This window comes from Colossoma macropomum, unplaced genomic scaffold (assembly GCF_904425465.1).
Source record: "Colossoma macropomum unplaced genomic scaffold, Colossoma_macropomum, whole genome shotgun sequence".
Lineage (NCBI taxonomy): Eukaryota > Metazoa > Chordata > Actinopteri > Characiformes > Serrasalmidae > Colossoma > Colossoma macropomum.
In genome coordinates this window covers 21,632,460-21,656,235 of record NW_023494791.1, presented here as the reverse complement: position 1 = coordinate 21,656,235, position 23,776 = coordinate 21,632,460, and the positions used below count along the sequence as shown (strand labels likewise).

The 23,776-nt window shown below is 38.5% G+C and overlaps 1 protein-coding gene across 1 annotated transcript; it reads right to left on the bottom strand.

Annotated features, from left to right (window-relative positions):
* Nucleotides 1–122: 122 nt before the first annotated feature.
* Nucleotides 123–20,836, bottom strand: LOC118810533 (von Willebrand factor A domain-containing protein 7-like). Its single transcript, XM_036574366.1, has 16 exons — nt 20,654–20,836; nt 17,386–17,664; nt 17,017–17,110; nt 16,447–16,575; nt 14,767–14,953; nt 13,520–13,689; nt 11,048–11,160; nt 10,797–10,913; nt 10,282–10,461; nt 8,005–8,137; nt 5,201–5,353; nt 4,795–4,887; nt 3,635–3,903; nt 2,339–2,472; nt 900–1,059; nt 123–728 (listed from the first exon to the last, which is right to left on the bottom strand). Exons 1-16 carry the CDS (start codon nt 20,834–20,836, stop codon nt 336–338), a joined length of 2,787 nt encoding a protein of 928 aa, XP_036430259.1. The 3' UTR covers nt 123–335.
* Nucleotides 20,837–23,776: the final 2,940 nt, after the last annotated feature.

Below are 23,776 nucleotides of genomic sequence, written 5' to 3'. Positions count from 1 at the left end.
TGTCGGCTGCCACTGGGGCCCGGGGGACGGGCACACGCCACACCTGGATTACTGAGTAATTACCTCAACACTGAGCTAGCTAAATACTAACATTAATGCTAGCACTATGTATGGTCTGCTGAGCCTGAGCGGGACTCACTGAAAAAAGTTAGCTTTGGGAGTGTAGCAACAAACTTTTGCAAATGAAACGCATCTCCAAAGCAGATTATCGCTTAATGGTCATGTTCGCTGTTACACACATATATATATATATATATATATAGCTGTTATTTTGGTGCTATGGGCCCTAAGAGACTGCCCCTGTTTGTTAATAGTATGTGTTGGCCTGTGCATTTTTAGAAGAGAGGGAGAATGCCCGGCAGTGTGTTCAGGCCTGAAAATAGCAGACAGGCCCACAGCGGCAGAGACAGACTGTGCGAGACCCCTCCACTCCTCTCTACAGAGTAAGAGCATTTACCCACATTTCCTTCCTTATCCACAACAGACAGAGTTACAACAGGTGAGCAGCAGGAGGCACTGTAGAGCCCCCTCACCACAGTTATACCCCCATCCACCACTGCTTCCTGTGAGAAGTTTCCTCTGCCCTGCTGGATGGAGATGTCTTTAATACCGGAGCCGTTGCCATCGGTGATGTTGACAGACAGGTCCCAGGTATAATTAGAGCAGTAAGATGGACAGATACCACTTACACCCACAATTTCACACACTGGAGGAGTGAGATCAGTCACCTGTTTGAAATCAGGGAAATATGATTTAGAACCAGTTACAGATCAATCAATAGATGTGTTTTTCTTAGACTTTGTTTAATTTAAAATATTTGTGAAAATAAACACACACACACAGAGTATGCTTCTGTATTTTAATACCCAATTTTTCGTCATGGTAGCAAGTGTAATTACCTTGGCGAGGACAGAAAGACGGAGCACAGCGTAGTTGGAATCTGCACCTCCTGGCCCTTCAGCCGCGATGGTCACAGTGACATCTGTTCCTGATGCGGTGTTTGCAGGTGGCTTCATAATCACTGTGCTTGCAGTACTGACCCCAACCACTAGACTCAGCCTGAAATCACAGAGAGGTGTTGTAGTCTTTTTTTTTGAACCTGACTGTGAACCTGTTGTTTCCTTTATAGTACTAGTGTAGTAACTTGCTTTTTTCTGTTGTCTTAAGCATCAAAGCATTTTGAAATAGTTAATTTGTAGAATAGGCTACTAGGATGCATTGTGACATTGTGATTGACAGTACAGCCAAATGTATGTGGACACCCCTCTTAATCATTGAGTTCAGGTACCACACTCATTGCTGAGGTGTATAAAACCACATAGCTATGCAACCTCCTTGGACAAACATTGACAGTAGAATGGATCTTACTGAAGAGTTCAGTGACTTTAAATGTGGCGCTGTCATAGGATGCCACCTTTGCCACAAGTCAGAAAGTTCTGCTCCTGCCAACTGTAAGTCAAGGGTAATGTTATTGCTACAGCATGCAAAGACATTTTAGACAATTGTATGCGGCAACAGTTTGGGGAAGATCCTTTTCTGTTCCAGCATGACTGTGCCACTGTACACAAGGTCCATAAAGGCATGAGTTTAGTGTCCGAAAGACACACTCCAAAATCTTTTTGTAAGCCTTCACAAGGCAGTAAATGGGGGCACCAACTCCATGTCAATGCCAAAGGTTTTGGAATCAGTTGTCCAAAAAGCTCGCACAGGTGTAATAGTCAGTTGTCCACATACTTTTGGCCACATGCTGTTCCATGTGATTTAGCTGTATAAAAAACAATTTTGTCGCTACTTTGTATACAAAAGATCCAGAGGAATATGTCACAAATCACAAGGGGTTAAATTGCTGTTGTTGCTAATGATTTTAACCGTAGAAATGTACTATACGGCTTTCAGTAAATTTACACAGTTTGGAGGCTGTGAATATGACGTTTGCTGTGACAAACTGTGACAATGCATTGTGGCGAATGGGCATTCTGTTAATGGTGGCATATAATCCACCAACATTTGCAAATGACCAGCAACTCACATCAGCACTCGTCCTGCCACCCAGCTCTACCGTCATTAATAAGTTGTGCAACTACCGTGCATTTGAATGTGTTATATTAATCTCTTAAACTAAAGCACACTTTAATTCCAGAGTCTTATAACTACACAAGCTGCAAATTAGTTTTATAGTAATTACCGAATAAGAAGATCAGTACCTGAATAATAAGCATGTAGATTAAGGGGTTAACCTAGAGGGGTTATGAGTTTTCTCTAGAGTTAGGCTACTCTTTACTTGCATTAATGCAGTGACTGATTTTATTCATTATGACATTAAGTGAGTCATATTTACGTTGTGTCATAGGTAAGAGGAATGCCTCTGTCGTTTCCAATAGTGATAGTGTAGGTGCCTTCGGTTCCACTGGTCATTACAGTAAAAGGTAGTTTAAAGTCTTCTCCTGGCAGCAGGGTGCTGCTGACTGTAGCCTGCAGGGAGAGAAGAATCAGAGAAATGACACATAGCAGAATCCCAGAGTTAAATTTATGGACGCCCTAAAAGACCATTGATTCGCACATGCATTCCTTCAGTTTCCCTGTTATAACAGGATATTTGTTTGTTGATCTCATGATCTACGGCTATTTATTTCATTATAATTTTCATAACATGTCAAGACAATGACATAACTTGAGATCTTGCCAAAGCAGAATCTCACAAATGAACTGAATGTGTAGAATGTGCATCATCAGAGACTTTTGTTCAACACAGAACACAACTCTCTCTCTCTCTCTCTCTCTCTCTCTCATCTCTCTCTCTCTGACTGTTTTTGATTAGTGTAGTTACCACAGAAATATATCACAAATTACAGTGGGTTAAATTGTTGCTGTTGTTATTGATTTTGATGGTACAAATGTACTATACATTTACAGTGTATTGTCAGGCAAAACTGTGACATTGCATTGTGGATAGAGGACATTTTGTTAATTATGGCATCTAATGCACCTGCATTATCTGACCACCAATGTTTGCCAACAATCAACAATTAACAGCTCACTCCAGCACTCCTCCTGCCTGCCAGCTCTAGTGTTGTTAAAAAGCTGTGCAACAAAAAGATTATAGTCATCATGTTCTTTTGAATTTTGTTTAAAATAACGTATTGGTAAATAACAAAATAAGTTAAAATATCTTTTGAAATTTACTGGTACATAAAACTTGCATGCCATTGACCTACAGTTAGAAGGATGTCCTGAATGCTAACTTCATTGTATTTATAAATTTGTAATGTGCTTTCATGTTACTTGTATTCTAAACTCATGTTTATTGAATTTCTGCATTAGGCTTAGGCTACTGTGGGCCCACTATATTGTTTGCTTGAGAAAACATTTTGTTTTTTCAGGATTTCAAAGTAATTATATAATTTTGTTGTTCTAAGAAAAATGTGTGACTCTATGCTTTTAATGCTTTTCTATGAATTAACACTTACTGTGTTACTATTTGTCCAGCTGAACTTAAATCAACCCTGTATGTGTTCATTTAACGAGTATTTTTCCTGTATAAGACATAGGTTTATATCTGTGTATTCAAGACAGAATTCTGGGTACATGGTATGAACCTTGCATAGTAGCATGAAAAACTGGAGGTTTTGTGTACCGTGATGATGACATTAGACAGAGACATCAGTGTGGTGCTCTGCCTTTGGAAGCGACTCGAGGTGGCCGTCTCTTCTCCTTTCAACATAACCACAAATTCTCCTTCTGGAACCTGACTCACAGTGACCAAGAAGTCCCCACCACCTATCTCCTGTATGACTCCGTCCGCCACACGGGATCCTGAAACCTCCACTAGAGCGACCTCCTGCACCTTCAGAGCCTCCGCACCCTTCTGCCCAGTTACTGTTAGCAACAGCTTAGCGGGAAGACCTGAGGTACCAAAGGGAAGAAGGTTGTGGTGAGACACATTTCAGGGCCACAACTGTTTTTTTTATTATTCTTTTTCATTATTCATAATTCCATTACTCTGTAGAATTCCTCCTTCTTAAAACTGCATAACTCATGTACTATAGTCATAGTAGTTACAGAATATGATAGAAGTTACTGAATAACATGAACATGTTCATGCAAAATTACTAATTAGTATTTCACTGTTGTCAGTAGAAAACCTTATATTTCCAAAATGGTAACTTTACAGGAGAAGGAAAAAACCTACTTTACTTTTAATGTAAGTCAATGGAACCAGACGTTTTTCCAAGTCCTTTGGGTCATTTCTTGTAGTTCATTCATCATGAAATTTACATATTATGTAAAGGGCAACAGGCATTTTGAAATTATGTCAAAAACTGAAAAACGACAAAAAATTGAGATATGAGGTTTTCTTCCGACAACAGCGATTTGCTGAATTTTACATAATGGAAAAAAAGATCATATGTGACCTGTGCAAAAGCCTTGGCACATTTTATATTTTATGCTTTATTTTTGTCCACAATGTTAAACTCATAGAAATGGTGCACTACAATTAGCAGACAGATGCTACATTTTTTTTTTTTTACTGTAAAGGATGCGTTAACTTGCTTTTACAACAAAACATGTGAATTGACGGGGGAGTTCAAACTTTTGCATGTGACTGTATGTATAAGTGACAAAACAAATAAAATAATTGGCAAAACAAAAAAAAGTAAAAGTTCGGAAAAGGGGCCAAAGAACGGAACAGAGATATGCAGTAGTCTGTCAAACAGAGGGCAGTGTGCTAGGATTTCTCTTTAGAGATGATCTAGCTGTTTTACAAGTGGCAGTTAATATGATAACCATTCCAACCTGTCTCTGGCCGACCGTAAATAACAGCATATCCTGGATGAGGCCCTTTAAAATCCTCCACAAAGTTATAAATGAATGTAGTAGCACTTTGACCTGAAACACACACACACACACACACACACATACACACACACACACACACACACACACATACACACACACACACACACACACGTATACATATATAAGTATCTTTTCTGCACACATTAAATGGCCAAATATACACTAACACTTAATGCCTGTGTTTCCCTTTAAAGAGATTCTTTATTCACTCAAATTCTTCATTCACTCCCTTTAGCTCAGTTACAGTTAACTAGCAAGTTGAACAAAAACAAAGTTTACCATATTTAAATCATGCTTGATTTGAGTCATATATATCCTGTAGTAGCTCTGGGATGAAGCTCACCAGTGACTTTGACGGTGTAGGCCTGTGTGGACACTATGCTGATGTTCCACAGGCCTGTCTCTGTGGGAGAGTTGAGCTGAACCCTCCACAGGTTCCCCACAGTCTGAATCACAGCCAGAGACCCTTTACCAGCACTGTCAGACTGAGATACACCTGAAAAACACAAGCAGTTAATGTCAGGTTAGAGCTGTTTAGAAGTCATAGTAATCACCAGCGTTAACAAAAGCATGGCAGAATTCACTATGAATTATTTCACAGTGCAGCTTAGTGAAATAAGCAGACAAATTGTGTGAAAAGTGCAGATTCTGAACTTTCAATTCATGTCAAATTTGTGTATGCAAGTAGAAGAGGAGACTGTATTACAATTTAATTTTAATGAGAAGATATTGTACAGTCTCTTTTGCAGAAACTAAAACCAACAGTTTTGTCACTGTTTTTGTCATATTTTTGACATTAAAACTAAATGTCAAAACTCCTTTGATACAAGTTGCACCTCAAAACCATAAAAGCTGCGTGAGTCAAAATGTGAAGATACGCAAAACTCTTTTGGTTTAATAGGTGAACTACAGCACCACTGGACAGTTATTTCTTTGGACCCATCTCCTGCCTATCAGCACATAGCACACCACAGCACAGTCAATGGTGCCCAGTGTCGAGTTTGGCAGCATTACCAAGCACTGTCATGACTTTCTTTTCTGATGATGAGGTAGGCTGTTTATTAAGAAAACTGCCTTTCTTTGTTGTTTAGATAGAGATGATAAAATTATGACATTATGCCAACATTGCTTAAGAGGAGATGAAAATACTTGATACGTTCTATATCTCAATAGAGCACACTGAGTGTGATCCTTTTTATCATGAAAACAACAATTTGTATTATGTTTTTGCCACCTGGACTGGTCTCTAGGGCAATAGCCCCAAATATTTTTTATACAGCCCTGAACCTTATAGTGTTAACATATCACACTTTACCCCAATTCATTTACACGTCCTTCTCATCATTCACAGTTACATTCAGGGACACATTCACAAATTCAGAAAGAGAGAGAGAGAGAGAGAGAGAGAGAAAGAGAAAGAGAGAGAGAATGTGTGCCTGCCTGAAATTTTGGTAAATAAGGCAAATCTACGCTGTGAAACAATAATAATTTTGACTGATAAAAGTAAGTAAAATGGCTGTTTTAAAATGTTTTAAAAACTGGCCGTTTTAAAATTTCAAGTTCACTGAACATCAAATAGTAAGCTAACAGATCAATGTGTGTTACATTCTGTTACTTCATTATTTGAAGCATGTAATATTTTTGTTCAAACTGGAAGAAGTAGCATCACTGAGTAGGAGGAAAAAACACTAAAATATGGTGTGCGTGTGGCTGCTGCGAGTTACACTTCAGGATGAGCTTTTAACTGAGCTTTTACTTTCATCACTGGTTCATCCAGTGAGCTGGAATACCACACTGGACACCCTAAAGCGCAACTCACTTCTTTCTCAGAGTAATTTTACTTTTATTCTCTAATGATTTTTGTTTAGTTTGTAATTATTTTAGTTGATTTATTATATAACATTTTATTATGTTTTATTATTTTATTGTATCATTGTCTTACATTAGACTTTATTGTCACACAATTCTATTTTTAAATGTTATCATTTTGTTGCATTGTATTCCCCTTGTGAGACTCTACACTAAATATAAGGATTCCCCTCAATGTAAACCCAATCAAATGTACTTTTTAAATGTATTAAATGTAATTCATTATTTAACCAAGTATGTAATTAATAATGTCATTTGTAGTGATATATAATCCTAGCAAAAAGGGTTCTATACAGTACCAAAAAATGTTTTTTTGGCTTATGACAATAGTGGAACCCTTTTTGGCGCTATATAGAGCGCTGTTCAAAGAGGTTCTTTATAGAACCATCTACAGCAGATTCTCCATCAATTTGAAGAAGGCTTTCATGATGCAAAGAACCATTTAGTCATGCAAGGGTTCTTTGAATGTTGCTGGTTCTATATAGAACCATTTTCTTTTCTAAAGAACCCTTGAAGAACCATCTTTTTTAAGAGTGTAACAAAATGCAAGAAGTCATTTGAGAGGGGTTAAAATATCTCAAACTGAAGCAAAGCATGCAGCCCTCCAGGCTTGCCCATTCACTCAACCGAACACTGGTTTCATAAACACTTTTTACATTCTAGCAAGTGATGATCTTCTGTGTTGCCTCACTTCTTATGTGAGGCAATATCTGTTTTGTTACTGTGCGCACAAAAAAATAATTTCACCTACAATCGCACACAAAAGTTTCAACACCCCTGATCAAATGACAGATTTGTTCATTGTGAAAATAAGTTAGCCCATCTTATATAGGGAACCTTATCTTTCTGCAAATTTTAGCTCTGCGCAGGCCACATATCATGTTTTGTTTTGCCGAATTTGTTACGTTCAGCAGATAACGAATTGTGCGTCAAAATGTACAGAATTGTGTTCTCTGTACAGGATTTGTTCACTGATTTTCACTTAGAAAATCAACACAACACAATGTCATTTGACCATTTTGCCCAAACTTTTGCATATGATTATGAGTGAGATTGCCCTGCTGTGCTCCCACTCCATCACCTGCAGCCTGATCAGATGACTTTTCAGTCTAGTACATAAAAGAGTGAAAAACAAATCTAAGCACAACATATACACTGATGTTGATTGTCCAAGGTTTATGGGCAAAAATTTATTGGACTGGATTTCCTGTATTACAGCTTTATATGGCTATATACCTCCAAAACTGGAAAAAAAACCTTTTGAATACAGGCCCTCACCTGATGGGCTATGCAGAGTGAAATTAAGTGAATCTCCTGTGATGTAGACAGTGACATTGGACACTGATGCGTCCAGCAGGAAGGGGAAACCTTCCACACTGCCTGGGTTCCTGGCCTTCTGCAGAATTGTCACCTGAGATACAGTCATCACAAAGAAAATCAGTGCTTTACACATTTGCTTGATATGCTTAAAGCTTCTTAAAGTGATAGGTCAGTAAAAGTATCTTCAAATTTAAGATTCAGTATGGCTGCTGCGGCTTTTTTTTAGCTATGTGAAATACTTTTGATAATGTTTATGTTACAGCATGTTATACAGTGTCAGAAACCACATAATCAAGTCTGTTTACTTAAAGGAATAGTTCACAGAATATTTGAATTTACACAATTGTCCCCTTACTTTTAGTATAGTAAATCAGCCAAGACATGTTTGGTGTCTTTAGTTTGCCTCTTTAGTTTTGCAATGTTCCTACAAGGTCAATGTAGCTAAAAAGTAATGGAAGATTTTGGGTGACAGACGTCTAACTAATTAGTCTTGAGGTTACAAAGCGGAACTAAAAAAACACACTACACCACAAACATCTTGGCTGATCAACTTTGTTTATGAGATGAGGAAAAATAGACAAAATGATGTAAAAAAACATAATGTACAACCCACAGCCAGGGGATACGAAAACAAACAGAGATCACTTTATACAAAAATGTCAAACGATCCATATAATTAGTGTTTCAACAGCTTTAATGCGATTGTAAAAGTTTTGTTTGACTTCATTAACAAATAAAAATAAAATTAACATTCATGAACATGGAATTTAGCTAGCAATAAAATAAGACTGATTATATAGTATGTATATGCCTTGTTAGGTGAGATCTTTATGAAACCAAACAACACATGTTCCAAACAAAGAGCAAAGTTAGTATTAATTTTCTGTACCCAATAAAGAGCAAATATCTTCCAAAAGCCATAAGAGTGAGTGCAGTTCCAAAATAAATTAAACAGTGTTCTCAGGAATTAAATCCCAAAAAGAGCAGTTATATCTATGTAACTGCTAATATCTATATCTTCTTTAAATCTTTGCCAAAAAATTGAGGAGCAATATTTATGTAAAAATTTTAAAGATATTTCTTTTGCTTTATTGACAAGTAAGAATTTTGAGGACAAATTCCAAATCCCATAAGGTTATTCCAATAAGGAACTACATGTGGAACCCAGATTACTTGCTTCTGAAACAATATCAATATTCGACAGTTATGATTATCTGCCCTTGAGGAAAGAGACATATCCATCCAGTGTTACTGACAACAGGGTCCAAAAGGCAATAATAAGTCTGGATGAAAATGTCCCATGTTTTAAGCAGAATCATAACACCTGATGGGACTAGAACAAAAACAATAGCAAATCCTTTTGGAGGAACCGGTATACTATATGTGTGTAAGAGTATGTCATTAAATAACAATCAGAATTAAACAATTGACTGACTAGAAATATACCATGGGCAAAGCAGTTATCAAAGTACAAGGATTTCTATTTATACAGTATATCTCTGTTGTTCCATGTATAATATCTATGGGGGAAAAATTATGCTTATAAATCAAAGGCGGTATATGGTGTTACTGAGGGCTGGGGGATGGTAAGTGATGTAAGAACATGGTGCATGGTGACAACCATGATGACAGGTCAGGTCCCAGTCACTGGAACTTTTACGTAAATGTCACAAGGATTGAAATCTCTAAAAGTAGCTCTTTTGGTCTGTAGCTCTAAGCATGATAGCGGTACGTCGCTGTACCACACGCTTAGTTTTTTTCTTGGGTCTGATTTTCCCTTATTCAAACAACACTTACTATTGCTGAGCTCCCAACACACCAATCAGTAAGCCCATCTAAAATATAAATGGGGGGAACATGTTTATTTGGCAGTTCAGACATGGAAATTTGGCAAGTCATAAATTTGAAATACGATCATCATTTTTAAATACCTCAGTATACCTCATTATCATTATACCACCCAATTCTACTTTACACAATGCTAATTGGTTTCAGAACTTGCTAGGTACATTAAGTTTGTACTTAACGTATCTAGCAAAACTAAAGAAGCAAACTTCAGACGCCAAACGTGTTGGCCAATTATATTTGGGGTACAGGGAAAATTGTGTAAATTGGATTTTTTGCTGGGCTTTCCCTTTAAGCCATTCACTTAAACTTTTTTTGCACAAGGGAGAAACACCATGACCAAATGGATCATTTATGCATTCATAATCAAATATCAATAAGTTTTCCTACCAGAGCAGATGTGGAGGTATCGATGATGATGTCAGTAGCTCTGGGCAGGTCAGCTTTGGATACCTTTATCGCTTGACCTCCGGAAGCCAAAGCCAAGTCATAATACAGCTGGAAACCTGAGCGTGCCTGTGGACTCACTGATCTTGCTGATCTCGTCTTTTGTGTCAGGAAGTAGGACACCTGAGTGTAGCAGGGAAGGGGAATTGGGGAGAGTGGAGCAGAGAAATGCCAAAGAAAGGAGGACTTGAAGAGGTACAACTATAGAAAGTACTGATGAAACATTATACTGATTGTGTTAAATGTAAATATACTTACATTAATTGTAATTTATGTTTTCAGACAATTATTTTCTATTTTCTGCTATTAACATTCCTCAAACCTGGGGTTCTTTCTGTTTTTATTTTGTACAACACAACCATTTTTAGTTTATTTTTTAAGGAGAAGACAACAAGAGCAAAGAACAACAAGACTTGATTGTCTTCTGTCATTTAGGACGTGAAGTTTGAGGCACTTACTGTAGACTTGGTGCTGCGGATGAGGGCGGTAATGGTTTTTTCTAAGTGTGTGTCTTTAGGCGGAGCATCAGTAAAAACGTAGATCTGAGAGGAGGCTGGAGCTCCAGTCAGAGCCAGCTGAGACAGATAAAGAGAGGGAGAGTGATGTAAAATGTAAACAACTTTTGCAATAAGACGTCTGACTGGCATAATATGCCAACATTTCACTCAGAGCTTGGAGGAGTCAGCTATGTCATTTTTATCCTGAGTACCTGCTGGCCTGACAGACACATCTCTGGCTCATCCCCGCCCCCATTCGCACCGAGCTTCGAGATCTCTGCCTTCATCACATCTGGGTCAGCTGTCCTTATAAGTGGTCCAAAATCTACAAATAAACACAAACAATTAAATACATCAGTTATGGAATGTTACAGTTGATCATAACTGATTATAGCAATATTTGAGTATTTGCTTATTGTTCAGCCTAAATTATATTTAATTTTAAATTGAGCTTTCAGTCATATTTGTCTATTCATCACATAATTTAACTCTTTTTCATAACGGAAATTGAATTTAGTGCTGTCACTATCAATTAGATTAATAACAGTAATCAAACAATTTATCAGCTTGTGTTTTTTTTAAAAGCCAAAAAAACAAAAATGGGCTTAGCTGAAAAATAACATACTGTGCAAAGCCTTTCAGATACATTATATTCTACTTTGCTAAAATACATAAACACATGGTATCAGCAAAGTCAGTGTAATGCTTTAAAAGTAATTTTTAATGCCAATTTGAGAAACTCAGAATACTTTAATGTACTTTGTCATGCCATTGTAAAAGATTGTACAGCAATATTTAATGAGTGAATCTTCTGCAACCCTGAGTTCCACTGCTAGCATAGCATAGCTGTTCAGTGAAAATTTCAATGTAATGTTAGCACCAAGCCAGAGGTGGTACATTTGCTTACCAAGCAGGGTAATACTACTTAGATCAGCTCTACTTAAATTTGATGTGTTTGAAATGTGTAACAGACATTTATGTGTTATATTCTGCCTTAAAGCCCTGCGATGGACTGGCGACCTGTCCAGGGTGTATCCTGCCTTCCGCCCAATGACAGCTGGGATAGGCTCCAGCACCCCACCGCGACCCAGAAGGATAAGCGGTTTAGATGATGTATGTATGTATGTATGTATGTATTCTGCCTTAATATTACTGAAATAGTCTGTGAACGTGTTAATTGTCAGACAAGCTGTTCAGCCTAGACCTAGTTAAACAAAACCTTTCACATACACACAAAAAAGCAAACATTTAATATTACAAAATGCGGATAGATGTCAGTACATTTGTGAGATCCTGCTGGTGTGGGTTTATTCTTTTTCAGTGATGCACATAAACTTAATTTCAGTGCTAATTTCAGTTTTTTTAACATCGAGCTAGCATTCCTGTACTAAGTATACTTAGAATTTTAAACTCCAAATTTACAAAAGTATCTGTTGATGTGAAACCTGATACTTCAGCAGAATAGAGGATGGCTATTTTCAAAGGCAAACACAAAGAAAAATGGCAGGTCAAAAAAAGTGTCTATATCAAAGGCAAGATATAAAGGAAAAGAAAAAATGTCTCTTGTGGCAGTACCCTTTAGCTTAGGATGCTTGACGGTTTTGGTTTGTAAATTTGCTGGTGTTTTCTTCATCTTTGTTATGTACACCTCACCCATTTGATTTGATGTTGTCTTCAATGTGCTTGTCAAGAGGGGAAGCAAACTTTTTAAGGAATTGCTGTATTGATGGTTGGGTTTACTTTAACTTGTGTTCTTGCTAAAATGTGCAGAATCTTGTTATAGTTTTGTTTTTACCACAATAGTGTATAGCATAGGAAAATAATGACTGTACTGCTGTATAGTAATAATAATAAAGCAATAGGTTTTAACACTAATATAATGCTATAGTGGGACACAGCACTCTTTGAAAATGTATTGCTTGCTAACGTTGCTATTGTCAACCAGCACAGGATAGAACAATAACCTTCCATCTAAACAATAACATAACAAATAATTTAACTTTACATTAACTTTACTTTAAGCTGTCATATATAGATATCAACAGAAATATTTAATTCAAGAGGTTTGTTTTAGAACCATTTAAACAACCTCAGTTTAGTTTTGTGAGCCCCAGACTATACAGCTTAGTCAAAATATTCAAAAATGCTCTTAAAAATGCTAAAATGTTAGTATTCTGCCACGTCGTGTGCATCACTGAAAAAGAATAAAGCTACACCAGCAGGTCCTTGTGAATATGTGTGTGTGTATATATATATATATATATATATATATATATATATATGTATATATATCTATTTGTATGAAGTAATGTTAAACGTTTGCTTTTTTGTGTGTATGTAAAAGGTTTTGTTTAACTAGGTCTGCTCTGAACAGCTTTCAGTAACAGTCACAGACTACTTTAGCAATGTTCTGAGACAATAAAACAACATACAAAGTGAATGTAACAGATAAATATCTTTTATTCAGGCCTGTATATTATAACATGGAAAACAGTAAAATGTGCAGGGCAGTGGTTCTCCAGGACGAGGGTTGGGAACCACTAGCCTTAATTTAGGTCATAGTCTGGTTAAAGTGACCATCTCAAAGAGTTGGAGAAGGAAGTCTTACTTAGGCAAACTTGTTCATTTGTGCGGTGTGATTAATGCCGCTGTTGTGCAATGTCACAGGAAGTGAGTTTACTTACCCGGATCGTTGAATGGGACCAGGATGTATTCTGAAGGTTCATTCTGGGTCCCTTTCTTACTGTCGATGATACTGTATGCAACTCGTTTAGCCTCAGCGATGTCATCAGCCATGCTGCCTGTTGTGTCAATTACAAAGCAAAGAACAGCAGAGCGAGTAATACCCATCAGCCTGTAGAGAGAAAGAGAAAGAGTAAGTGAGAGATGGTGGGCTGTTAACACTTTACATCTAGGCAGGTTATTCTGTTATTACGGTTCATCAATTGCTTAGATGTACTTCTGACAACTCTGAACTCATTCTCAAAACAGTACCTCAAAAACCCACAACATTAACACAGCTGGATATTTCTTTGTGTGGTCACATAAATGCGTGTCACTGTTAGTTAGTTAAATGAATGAATGAATTAATTTTACATTATATCAGCTTGCAAGATGAAGGGCCTCAAAAACCCAGCGTAGGTCCCCTTAATGGTTTGAGCATCCCTGGCTGTGAGAAATGTTTTAATTGTTTTGAGCACTGCACCCAAACTGAGAACCAGATTAGTGTTTCAAGAAATGCATATAAGCCATTGAGAAAACTAATCTTGGCTTGCATTAGATGGCAAAACTTACACACCTTTAGTTACTTGAAACTAAGAGGAAGTTAAATTTCACTTTTATTGCAAAATGCAATATCTCTTGTAACAGTCTCAACGTTTCAACTTGTGAAATAATGTGAAAGAGCCAATCAAAATGACCATACTGTACCATGTCATGATGTTTACTGGTAACTAGAGATGAAACAATACCACTTTTTTGATGCCAACACCATAATGAACCTGCCTCAGTCCAGTGTTCAGTTTGAGAGTATGATATTTCAGGATAGATTTGTTACAAAATTGGATTGGAATATTTTTTTTTCTCTCTGATATTCAATCCAGCTGCTCCTGTCAGCATTTCTTCTGCTTTGTTAAAGCTTATTATAACTAATTATTCAGTAACTAATATGAAACTAATATATAAGGTATAGTCATATAACAGTGAGAAAGTAAAGTCTGAAACAGCCACTCGGTCTTTGGAGTTTAAGATCTTTTTTTGTATAGTAATACAGAGTTGTATGCAAAAGTTTTGGCAACCCCAGGTCAGTTGACATGCTTTGTTGAATTACTAAGTGAAAATTACTTAAATGTAATCTGACCAGATGTGTTGCAACTTGTGCATATGACTATATACAAATACACACACGCCAGTCCTCTGTCCAGTCTCATACCTCAGGTACTCCTTATTGCCAGCTGCCCCACGGATGTCCTCCAGCAGCTCGAGTGAGGCCTCCATTGCCAGGCTGACGGCAGTGTCGTGCAGGCCTGCATTATGAGCCCTCCGCTCATCTTTACTGATCCCACCACGGGGATTCTGGGTACTGCTGAGGTCAGCAGCCCCTCCGTGACTACATTTACCTGAAACCAACAATACAGAGAGCGTTCTATATACAGTTTTAGGGGCAACACCATTCAAAGTAGTGTGTTTAAGTGATGTAATTAGTTTTTCCTGTGACAAGGTAGTATAACACAGCATTACAATTAATTACATTAATTACAGCATTACAAATTCTTGTAATCACATTACAATTACTGAATTAATAAGAATTTCATTTACTTGTGTTACTCATGTGTGACACATTTATACATAAAATCTCTGTAGATTATCCATGACCTGTCTTAGTCATTAGTGCGTATGCTACTCAGCACCATAAATTTGGTTTATGTTTTTTGTTTTTCAATTTTTTTTTTGCTTGCCATTCCACATATATAGGTTCCATTTCATGCATTTAACAACACTTTCATGAATTTCTTTCTTTTGTTTCATGATATATGTTGTTGAAATGGAGTTTCTGCATTATGAATAATACCACCTTTATTTGAGAAGTAAAATGCATTTTTTGAGTGCAGCAATATTTTTTTTTAAACCTTGTTATTGTTACAAATTCTTACAAATGGACATATAGCATTTTGGAGTGAAACTTGTCATATTTACAAACACTACTGGTCAAAATCACATGCCTCACTGGAGTTATTATTTATTAATAACTTAATAATAAATGGTTGAAATATTGTAAAAGGAAATGACATGAAATATTTCAAGGATATTGGCAAGAATAATGTGTACCACTTTTCAAGAGGCATTCTGTTAATTTTTCAGTCGTCTAAGAATCATCTACAGCTCTGTTCATCATTTTGGACATATTTTAGATTTCTTAATTGTTTTACAGTTTTCTACAAACAGCTTTGGGCAAAATACATTACATATTGGTAAGGCATATGGGATGACGTTCTTCGTGTACTTTTTCTGTTAATATATATCATGAAACATTTCTTATAATTAAAAAAAATAATAAAATTTTTCTCTCACTGCTGGCTTCAGTTCATGGCTGCTCCCAAAATCCCTTAAGTGATACAGTACAACACCAATACTAAACTTACGTCTTGCAATCATGTCCACTACTGAGAAGATTATTAGTTTGGTCATTCCTTTAAAAGAGCTCAGTAACATTGAGATTAATAACTGATCATCACATGGATCAGTCTACTCTTTAGCAGGAACTTCGGTGTTTGTAAAGAAGCCGTTAACTGAGGTCCTCTTTAGAGTTTGTCTAACAAGCATGTTTGCTACATGTTGTCCTCTGATTCTAAAATATGTGATGCACTGATTTAATTCTTATTTCGTGGATATGTATTCTAAAAGTGTTCTCCCAAAAATGTAAAACATAACTGTATTCTGAATAAATAAATAAATATAGTGCTACCATTACATAGGAATAATATATGTACATGTTGAACAGCAGTAACAGTAGTTCCAAACATCTAAATGGTAGTCAGAAGTTTATGGAGGTCTATTAGCTCATTATAGTTAAGTGTATGTGTTTGTTCATGTGTGCATCAAGACCCATTACCTGCAGGTTTGCTGGCAGAAAATAGGCCCATGTATCCTGACGTGAGTTTCTTCCTGCTCATAATGGAGGGCAGCAGTTGGTTTGGACACGTACCACTGGCACAGTCACTGCAGGTCGGAGTGTACAGATCTACACACACACACACACTTACTGAAAGTATCCTTTTGGGTTTAAAGAGCAGGAGTTAATAAAGCAAGGTGGCATGGTGGCACAGTGGTTATCTCTGTCTCCTCACAGCAAGAAGGACCTGTGTTTAATTCCCGGCCAGGTGACCAGGGTCCTTTCTGTGTGGAGTTTGCATGTTCTCCTCGTTTCTGTGCAGGTTTTCTTCCCACACAGTCCAAAGACATGCAGTCAGGCCAATTGGACACACTAAATTGCCCCTAGGTGTGTGAATGTGTGAGTTAATAACAGTTACATTTTTACTGATGTATAATTGTTATGTAAGGTGTATTTAATGTCACTTGGTTTACTTACGATTTTATCACTCATTTGACTGTAAATAGAAGTTCATTTTTTCTCTTTCTGTCACTCTATCTCACTCTCTCCTTCCTTTTGCTTTTTTGTTACCTGCGATGTTGCTGATGGTGAGGTCAGGTCTGATGAGGGCAGGATATGGCTCTTTGTTACCCAGCTCAACCCAGTTACTGTGGCTGTAAAAATCCTGAAAAAAAAACAAAAAACAGTCATGTCCTGCTCACTCATGAGATTGTTTTAGTAACACTTTGGCTACATGACTTCTTTCTGTTGTTTTTCTTTTCAAATGAGCAACCACTGTGTGAAAACTTTCCTTTTATTTAGGGCTGTTGTTCACTGCTACCAATCAAATGTTATCGGGCTCTCACTTTTAGTGTTAAATAATGACAAGTTTAAACTCTGACAAGGTTAAGCCCTTGAGCACTCTCCGTTTCTCTCTTTCTTACTCTCTCTCTCTCTCACCTGAAGAGTGTGTAGGACTCGGCCCAGTGTTTCTCGTGCAGCCTGAAAGCTGCCTTTGTGGATGTTGGCTTTGATGGCGGCAGTGCCCTGTGTGATGAGGGTGCGTCCCCCACTGAAACTCTCGCTGTTGAAGTGGTGCGGGTTACTGGACATGAAGTCTCGGTCCACCTGGCTGTTCTCCATGTAGATCTGATTCAGGGCTTCATGGAACTTCGCAGCAGAAACCTGACTGGTGGCTGAACCAAGACAGGCATGCAGTAGCTCCTCCACAGAGGAGCCCTGTAACACACACACACACGGATACATTTAACATACAGTGGAATGAGAGATACACACACATCAACTCTGAGCTTCATACAAAAAAACAAGAAAGTATGAATTACACACACACACACACAGTTTCACTTAGTTTCTTACATGGACATACTCTAGAGGTCAACTATTCGACTCAAACCTGATGGAGCCCGAGAGAATTTGAGGTGCCCCTGAATGAATCTATGGATAATGAGAAGGAAGTGTTGGCTTGATGAACTGGAGTGGCGGGGAGGATGGTGTGGGCAGAGTAGCATTAAAGGGCTGAAGCTAAGGAGCCGCATTTTATTCTGGAAAGGAAGAACAGAAAAGCCATAAAGCCATTGTGCCAGGTGCCTGTCCCTCAGGCTGTGATAATGGCTGCAAGGACCGGCAGGAAGGCAGAGCCTGAACCCCAAATACAGACAACAGCCTGTGATTGAGGGAGGAGAATGATTACCGCGAGGCCTACATGCACGGCGCCCAAGTCCTGAGACCTACTTTCTGGGCACTGCCTACGGTCCCAGTGTGGCCTTGCTGTGGAGCGGGGGCAGGGCAAGTGAACTCTCATTCCTTCTCAGCTCAGGTGCTCACACTGCCCTTAATCAAAGCTAGCTAATGCTGGTTCCAGGCCTGCTGGATGAGGTCTCGGTTGACGAGATGCCACCCCTCTGGCGGAGGTTGAAGGGACCCAGTCTACAGGGGTATGCATGTGCGTTGATGCCATTACCAACTAAACAGGTCACACATTTGTATGTTTGTTTGCTCATTGTTGTTTAGCTTTTAAATCTCTTTTCTAATCTTTCAAGCTTCCTTCTTATGCTGAAAATGTAATCATTGCCTTAATATACTAATAACTGCACTTCTTATAACAGTTTGCAGATACTTTTTTAGTCTAACTGACCTTAATGTTTCTTTTCTCTGGGCGTGCTGAGAAAATGGCGGCTGCCACAGAACACTAGCTCTGGATGCTGAGCAAAGAACTGCAGCAGCTGAATCTTCAGATCAGGGCTCTTCTGGAGCGGGAGACCAAGCTCCATGAGTGGAAAACACATCTGGAAGCAGCCTGGGATGCATCATGTTCTGCTATTTCGGGTCCACTCCACATCCACATCTCTGGACCCACTTCTGCATCCGTGGCTAACGCCGGGATTCCTGAACTTCACCGGGATTCCCTAACCTGCACCAGAGCGGGGTTGGGAGTGCCAGCGCAGCCAGGGAAAGAGAAGGTCTCCACCGCTTCCTCTGCCGGACTTCATCTCCAGTTACTGGTTCAAAGTCTTCAGCTCTCTGCCTGCTGCAGCACCTTGGACAGTGACTCAGGAGAGTGTTCTAATGTTTTCGAGGGGCACAGGGCTTTGACATATCCAAATGGTTTCCAGCTGCTTGGTGACAACTCCTGTTGTAAAAAGTGCTATATAAATAAACTTTGAATTGACTAGACTTTACACTGTAGGACAGTTAGTGGACTCCAATATCCTGTGGACTGGGAGTGCTATGGTCTGGAGATCAAAGCTGGGTTCTTGCCAGTGATGTCCTGGATCTAGGATTGATAGCTGTCTTTCATAATCAGTTCCCGAACAAACCTGCTCCACATCCCAGAGGACATCCTAGGAAGTAATGTCCTGTGTGTGCCTCTGGATGTGTGGGTGGTGGTTGTTGCAATCATCCTCATTCCTCTGCCATCCTGGACTCCTTGGGCTTCCTCTGGCACTGTAGTTCCTTTCTTTACTGCGTTAAAGGCACTACATTTCCTGGCAGTCATCAGAGAAAAATCCGGGAAGGAGCTCAGGTTTGTGTCGTTCCACGTCAACTGTCCGGAGCGCCTGCACTCCTTGAGGATGAGATCCCAGTCATTGTAGGGTAGAAACTTGAAGATGAAGGCATACGGTCTGCCGCGATCCTTGGAGGTTCTGGAATAAACGTGGTGGGCTCGCTCTATTTCCAGCTCCTGGCTAGACAGCACTGAAAGCCAAACCGGGAGCTGCCTCTTGATAAAGCTGATAGGGTCATCTTTCTCCGCGCCCTCTGGAAAACCGAGAATACGCAGGTTACTACGCTTGCTTCGGTCCTGTGGTCAGCTATCTTCTGTTCAAGGGCCTCCAAGTGACGTGAATGCTCTGAGAGAAGTTTCCTCTGCTCTCTTTGTTCACCCATGAGGTAGTCAAGCTTCAAACACATGGTTTGAATCGTAGACATGTGGGTTGCAAATTCCCCCCTCATTGCAGAAAGCTCAGCCGTTATCATTTGCTCTAGCCGAGCAAGGGGATCCACCATGTTGGTCTGAGATAGAGGTGAATCAAATTTTACCTTCTTCTTTATAGGACACGCATTTGGGGTACGAGCCAGCTGTTTCCCACTTGAAGACATACTTAATGGTATTACAGCTAGTAAAAACAAAATGTGACCAAACTCAAAACATGAAAAGGGATGTCGTGTCGAGAGCTCTAGCTGGCCGCAAACGAGTCCATGCATCGCGTCACGTGACTTCCCCAAAAAAAGGCTGCACAAAGCATTGAATGAAGGGGTGCAAACAGTCAGGGCACACACAAATTTGAGCAAAATATTTATTTCCTGATAAGATTTTTTTTCAATCATTGTACTTCAAATAAAGGTTAGATTTGTTGTTAACATTTTGAATGAAATATCAATAGCATAAGCAATAAAGAATGTTTTTATAGCCTGTTTTGCTCATGTTTACCAGGAGTGCCAATATTTGTGGGCACTGTATGTGCTGATTATAAGCACTGCTAGTGTATTACAGAAATGTGAAATACTGGTTTGTCACAGCTTGACATTTTCAGCATTTAGTTACAAAGCAAAGTACCATTAACCTGCATCTGCAATAATTACTCCCTGTTAGTGCACATTCCAAATTTAGCAGTAAAGCCTCAGGTTTGGGTTGGTTTTATGCTTTAATTTCATAACAGATCTCTAATACACACACACACACACACACATACGCACACACTCTCACCGTTGGCTTGAACTCTCTTCCCTCGGACTCGGCCACTGCCTTACACACTTCATTGATCTTTTTCATCACAGCATTTTCAGTGATGGTCACATGTGTGTTACCTCCACCCCCGACTGGCAAGAACGCTTGCACCCCGGACAACAGCACAACCAACAGAGCAACACCACACACTGCTGACCTCATCTCCAGCTGAAACAGAGGAAAACACATGTGCTGTTACAGTATTACCTGTAAAAAATAGCTGGTAAATACAGTCATATGCACAAGTTTGAACACTCCAGGTCAAATTACAGAGAACACACTTGAATATGACCATTGTAAGTGTAGTGTGGTTTTTTTTTGTTTTTTTTTGGGTGGGGGGGGTTCCCTAATCTAATCTTCTCCCCAATTTAGTCGTCTCCAATTACAACCACTAGTTAGGACTCCCCCAATCACACAATACCACCAGCGCTAGGAGGATGAAGGCTAGCACAGGTATCCTCCAAGACCTGTGAAGCCAGCCCCCGCATCTTTTTTGAACTGCTGCTCACGCAACATCATTGGACAACCGAACGCGCTCGGAGGAAAGTGCCACCCATCAGTTCTGTTATGTCAGCTAACAGACGCCTGCGCTGACTAGCATTGCCTTGAGTGATAGGGGAGAAGGGGGGGGGGCATCCTACCCACCCAGAGAGCGAGGCCAATTGTGCTCTCTTGGACTCTCAGCCACAGATGGTTGTAGCATCAACAGGAATCGAACTCGCAATCTCCTGATGATGGCCAACGCTTGACGGTTGTGTCCTGTAAATGGTCTCTTAGACGGTCTCCCAGTAACCAGTAATTGTGCATTAAAATTGCAGGATTGTGTTTTCTGTGAAGGACTTGTTAACTTGTTTTCACTTAGAAAATCAGCAAAACATGTACAGTGCCCTCCACAAATTGTGGCATTCTTAATCATTTTGATCTTTCATCCAACATATTAGTAAAAATCTAACCTTTATTTAAGGTACAATGATTGAAGGAAAAAAATGATCTTATCATGAAATAAATATTTTTCTTAAATGTATGTGTGCCACAAGTGTGAGATTCTTAAGACTGAAATCTAACTGAAGTATATTGCCATTCATATTTCATGTTTTTATGTTCATCTGAGCAATTAGGAACACTTAAATGGTCAGTCATGACTTTCTCTTTCACTGGGGAACATATATGAGATGAAACACAGGCCAAATGTGCTCAGTCACCTATCGCTATGAGAAAGACCACAGAATACAGCAGTGATGTATTACAAAGGGTTGTTGAAATGGCTACAATAAAAAAAATAGCTAAGCAGTTAAAATTGCCTTTTCTCACATAATTTTGACAAAAACATTTATGTCCTTTTTTAAGATTTAGATTTTTTTCCAACATTGTACTTCAAAAAATGGTTAGATTTTTCTTAATATTTTGAATGAAGGATCAAAAGGACAAGCAGTAAAGAATGTTTACTGGTATTTGTATTACCAATATTTGTGGAGGGCACTGTAACAACCCGCAGTGTCCAAGCTTTTGCAAACAACTACTTGTGGTAAATGTATTTTTTTTATTGATGATACACATGGAATGCAGATATGTGAATTATTGGCCGATGCCGATATCCAGTATTTTTCATGTATATACACTCCCACAAGTTTGGAATCACTTGTCTTATTGAGAATTGCTGTGATTTTATTGAATACATAATAATTTCTACAGTGTATATAAATACTTTAGTGTTGGTGTAGAGTAAGACACAGGGGAGGCCATGAATTCCATCAAGAGAAGTGCTCTTTATTAAACACCAGGGCACAAAGGCACATACAGAGCACTGACCTTATGGAAAAGGTCACCACCAGCCACAGGATTCATACTCATTGTGACCACCCCAACACAAAACACCCACACAATAACCCCACAACCCAACTCTGTAAAACACAAGCAACAGACACAAGCACCTTTAAACTAACAAACAATGACATTAACGGCCGCTCGCATGACCATGCCTCACAAGCTTCTCTGAGCCAGTGCCAGGCAGTAGTGGGTTGCTATAATACTATAAGCTTGACACAAGAAGGTATTTCAAGCTTTTTCATTCAATATATCAGGCTTTTTGAGAACACCAAGAAGATATTAAATGAGTAACTGTATGTATCAATTTACAGTCATTTCTTGATAAGATATCTGTCTGTGTCATTTTGGACACATCCAACATTTTTTTGTCTTTACAGCTTCACATGAATTAGCTAAAACTTGTGAAGTTGTACAGTAGTAGCGTCATAATAAAACAATTCTCTACATTTACATGCAACAAAACAATGAAAACTCTGTATTCCATTCATTTGATTGACAATGCCAATACAGCTGTAAAATGTGAATATTGAGACTTTTATCATTAGGGAGTACTTCATTTGTCATTAGGGAGAACTTTAATTTGTAGAGGATTATGAATATGATGAAGTAAATAAAATGCAGATATATTAATTATATTGATTCTAAACAAATATTGACTTAAACTATTGGCTAAATCTTAGCAACAGTCATACGCAAACAGTCAAATTTTTTAATTATTTTTTAAAACAATCCAAAACTGATGTGATTCTGATATCATGAGGAAAGGCCCAATAGAAATGCTCCAAAATTACTGTAAATTTCCTGAAATTGCGTGATAACAGCTTGGGAGCACTGATATGGAATATGGGGATTTACTGTGGACTCAGGATCTTGTTTATCTCACTGTTAGCCAAAACATAGAATAATAGTTCCAAGATTCTTTGAGAAAGTAAACGTAGCTAACAAAGCAGACATAGATAACAAATAATAGTTTAATAGAAGATATTGTTAACAAATTATTCTGTAGGGTAATGACAACAAGTAATACTTCAAAAGCAGATAACTATAGATAACAATAGATAATAACTCTTTAATCTTTTACATGGCCAGGGCTCACCAGCAGGCCCAAAGTTTTATTACACACTTCTTTAACCTAAGAATAGCTCAACCAGTTTGCATTGAAGTCCCTGTAGTTACTGAATAATAAACCTTAGTGTGTAATAAGCCTGTGATTTTAAGGGATTTTTGGCCAAAATTAGTGAAAATAGACAAAATTTCAGATGGTTACTTCTACTA

What these genes read in the sequence shown, in the direction of transcription:
- LOC118810533 (XM_036574366.1), bottom strand. Translation starts at nt 20,836, where the DNA reads ATGAGGTCAGCAGTGTGTGGTGTTGCTCTGTTGGTTGTGCTGTTGTCC. An exon ending in TCCGCAGCACCAAGTCTACA is followed by an intron (nt 10,462 to 10,796) that starts GTAAGTGCCTCA and finishes TGCTACACTCAG; the next exon opens with GTGTCCTACTTCCTGACACA. An exon ending in TGTCTAATGTCATCATCACG is followed by an intron (nt 2,473 to 3,634) that starts GTACACAAAACC and finishes CTCTCCCTGCAG; the next exon opens with GCTACAGTCAGCAGCACCCT.